We start from the raw sequence: 2,530 nt of genomic DNA on the forward strand, positions 1-2,530 counted from the left end.
GTTTGATTAGTTTTTGAGTTATAGATGTTTGAAATTTGGCGGAATCCGTACATGAACACTTTTTCATTATACTGGGTGTTTCAAAAGTGATGCTACAAAATGTATTGGTGAAATGTATACATTAGTATTAACAAAAAGTCCTAATATTAATTTTTTTTAGAAATGTCTCTGGTTGGTGTAACTATCGCAAAGTTTCTTTAATAATGACTTCTAAAAATTTCAAATGTCTATAACTCAGGAACTAATTAATCATATTTTAATGAATTATATATGAAATTTGGTTTGAAAAACTGAAGAACAATATAATATATAATTGGAAAAAAGTAAAGTAAAGTAAAGTGTGCAAATTAGAAATTTGCACATGGCTTCCTCATAGAGGAAGGTTAGGAGCGAAATCTAATTTTTTTCGATGTTTCTTGAAATAATTTGAATACTTTCAAGAAACATCGTAGTAAAGTTAGATTTCTCTCTTAAAGCTTCCTCTATGAAGAAGCCATAACAATAGAAGCAATGTGCAAATTTCTAATGTGCGTAGTGATGAGGAAGAAATGTGCAAATTTCCACTTTGCACGCTTCAATGATGAAGAAGCAATATGCAAATTTCTAATTTGCACACTTTACTTTACTTTACTTTTTTCCAATTATTTACATTTATCATAGTGTAAGCAGGAACTACATTTGGAGATTTGTTCTCGACTAGATCTCGTAGCTTGGGAGCGCACAAAGCAAACGTTGTACTTTCTATTTCCAACTCGCAAGTTCTCTGCAAATGCCCATTCTACACCTAGGGATGATCCTACTTGTGGCTCATACGATACCCTTTCTATACCTAAAGCTAATCCTACTTGCAGCTTATCCGAGGGAGTAGTATAAAGTGTAAAAGGTTTACACTTTGGTTGGTTTCCAATCGTACCAAAGTACAACTACAGTGTACCCTTTTACACTTTATACTACTCCCTCGGATAAGCTGCAAGTAGGATTAGCTTTAGGTATAGAAGGGGTATCGGATGTGGTAAAAGTAGGATCATCCCTAGGTGTAGAATGGGCAAAAGGTAAAAAGACTTAAATTAGCTTCCAAGCACAGAACAGCTACGGAGATCGACTTTTTCTGCTTCAAATTATGTATAGCTTGCTCGTAGTACTCCAGAATAGAGCTCTCGTAATTGAAATCTAAGAAATAATACCCTAATAACTGCATCGTGTGTACATATTGATCACTCGGCTGTAGCTGCCTCAATTTTTCCAGAACCGCTGCCACGCCATTTGCAAATGCGACCTGTTCCTCCAGTAAACTTTTGACTTTACGCAGACACAACGAAGTAACGTCGTATTTAGAGATATCGATTGAAAGTCCAAGTTCGCTCTTTATCTCATCTTCATCACTGGTCAAGCAGTCCAGCATAGCTAAGCTTGCGACTTCTTTGGGCGTAATTTTCTTAATGTGCACCCATCTACGAAAAGCTTTTGTGTTTAACTGGTTATACGTTAACAAGGCATTCAATGCGCACATCGCAGCTTTCCTATACAAATTATTGCTAATATACAACGCTCAATCTGTCCAGCACGAAAGAGATAATATTCTCAAGATACCTGAAGCTCTCAGAATCTGTAGGGCTCGGTTCGACTCCGTCGAGTCGAGAGATGCAACTGCACAAGAAGGTGAACAAACAGTAAACACACGCTTTCCTCGTACACATATTCAGACAGTACGCCTACGTTGTAAGTTAAATTGCGACACGTGTTCCACGATTGTCTCCAGCGCTTACATTCGGATTCCTTCATTTCACGAATGACCCACTCGACATTCCGCTTCATAATTTTCCTAGTAACAGCGCACGCTTTCGCCGGCAGAGTTTTAACGGGAAACTTAAGCCAACGGCACACGTTACTATTTTTCCTACTGGATTCCTTACGAGAGCCAACCAGGATTCAGCTTTGAGTCACCTGATCGAAAACTCTGCGTCCTGATTGGCTCTCGTAAGCAATCCAGTGGGAAAAATAGTATCGTGTGCCGTTGGCTTTACATACTAGACTGATGAATCTGCATTTCATCACTGCGGCGTTGTACAAGTCCCTCTTAACTGTACAGAGTTTGCCCAGGCACGACTTGCACTTAACCGACACGTGCGTGGAGTAAAATTCATCTCTGTTCATGTGTACAAATTCATTAGTTCCAGCAAGACGCCAGTGTCAAGCAAACGCTCGAGCATGCTCTTGTCGGTGTCCACGCGCTTTTCCCAGTAAGCGAGCACAGGCTCGAATATTTCCGCGGCACTGATCGCATTCCATCGAAGACCTCCCGCGTATCCGTACTTCCGCGCAACGTTCGTGTCGCGGTCGACAATACTTTGTATACTTTTGGCACTGTCGCCGATAATACCCTCCATCGGCACTAAAATATGGATCGTGCACAAGCTGCGAAATTGTCGAAAGCACTGCCCACATTCCTCGTCCTCTGCCAGAAGTGTCTCGAAATAACTGAACAGTTCCAGAGCACATACAATAATGTAATAGCAAATGTTTCAATATA

The 2,530-nt window shown here is 40.0% G+C and overlaps 1 protein-coding gene across 3 annotated transcripts; it reads right to left on the minus strand.

The window, feature by feature from the left end:
* Window positions 1-995: 995 nt before the first annotated feature.
* On the minus strand, window positions 996-1,908 carry LOC105570589. 3 transcript variants are annotated; one of them, XM_012027926.1, is made up of 2 exons: window positions 1,767-1,908; window positions 996-1,647 (listed from the first exon to the last, which is right to left on the minus strand). In XM_012027926.1, the coding sequence occupies exon 2, from the start codon at window positions 1,508-1,510 to the stop codon at window positions 1,031-1,033; it is 480 nt and encodes a 159-aa protein (XP_011883316.1). In that variant the 5' UTR covers window positions 1,511-1,647; window positions 1,767-1,908; the 3' UTR covers window positions 996-1,030. The 3 variants fall into 3 exon arrangements, with proteins under 3 accessions (XP_011883316.1, XP_011883307.1, XP_011883298.1); XM_012027917.1 differs by having other exon boundaries at window positions 1,717-1,908; XM_012027908.1 differs by lacking the exon at window positions 1,767-1,908 and having other exon boundaries at window positions 996-1,451; window positions 1,591-1,710.
* Between the last annotated feature and the right edge of the window lie 622 nt (window positions 1,909-2,530).

This window comes from Vollenhovia emeryi, unplaced genomic scaffold, assembly GCF_000949405.1.
Source record: "Vollenhovia emeryi isolate VEMERY1.0 unplaced genomic scaffold, V.emery_V1.0 DF942005.1, whole genome shotgun sequence".
NCBI classification, from domain to species: domain Eukaryota; kingdom Metazoa; phylum Arthropoda; class Insecta; order Hymenoptera; family Formicidae; genus Vollenhovia; species Vollenhovia emeryi.

Excerpts from the sequence above, each read along its gene's own strand:
- LOC105570589 (XM_012027908.1), bottom strand. The coding sequence starts at position 1,697 with ATGTGTACGAGGAAAGCGTGTGTTTACTGTTTGTTCACCTTCTTGTGC. Across the intron at positions 1,452-1,590 it reads ACAGATTCTGAGAGCTTCAG|ATGGGTGCACATTAAGAAAA; the intron begins GTATCTTGAGAA and ends AGCTTTTCGTAG.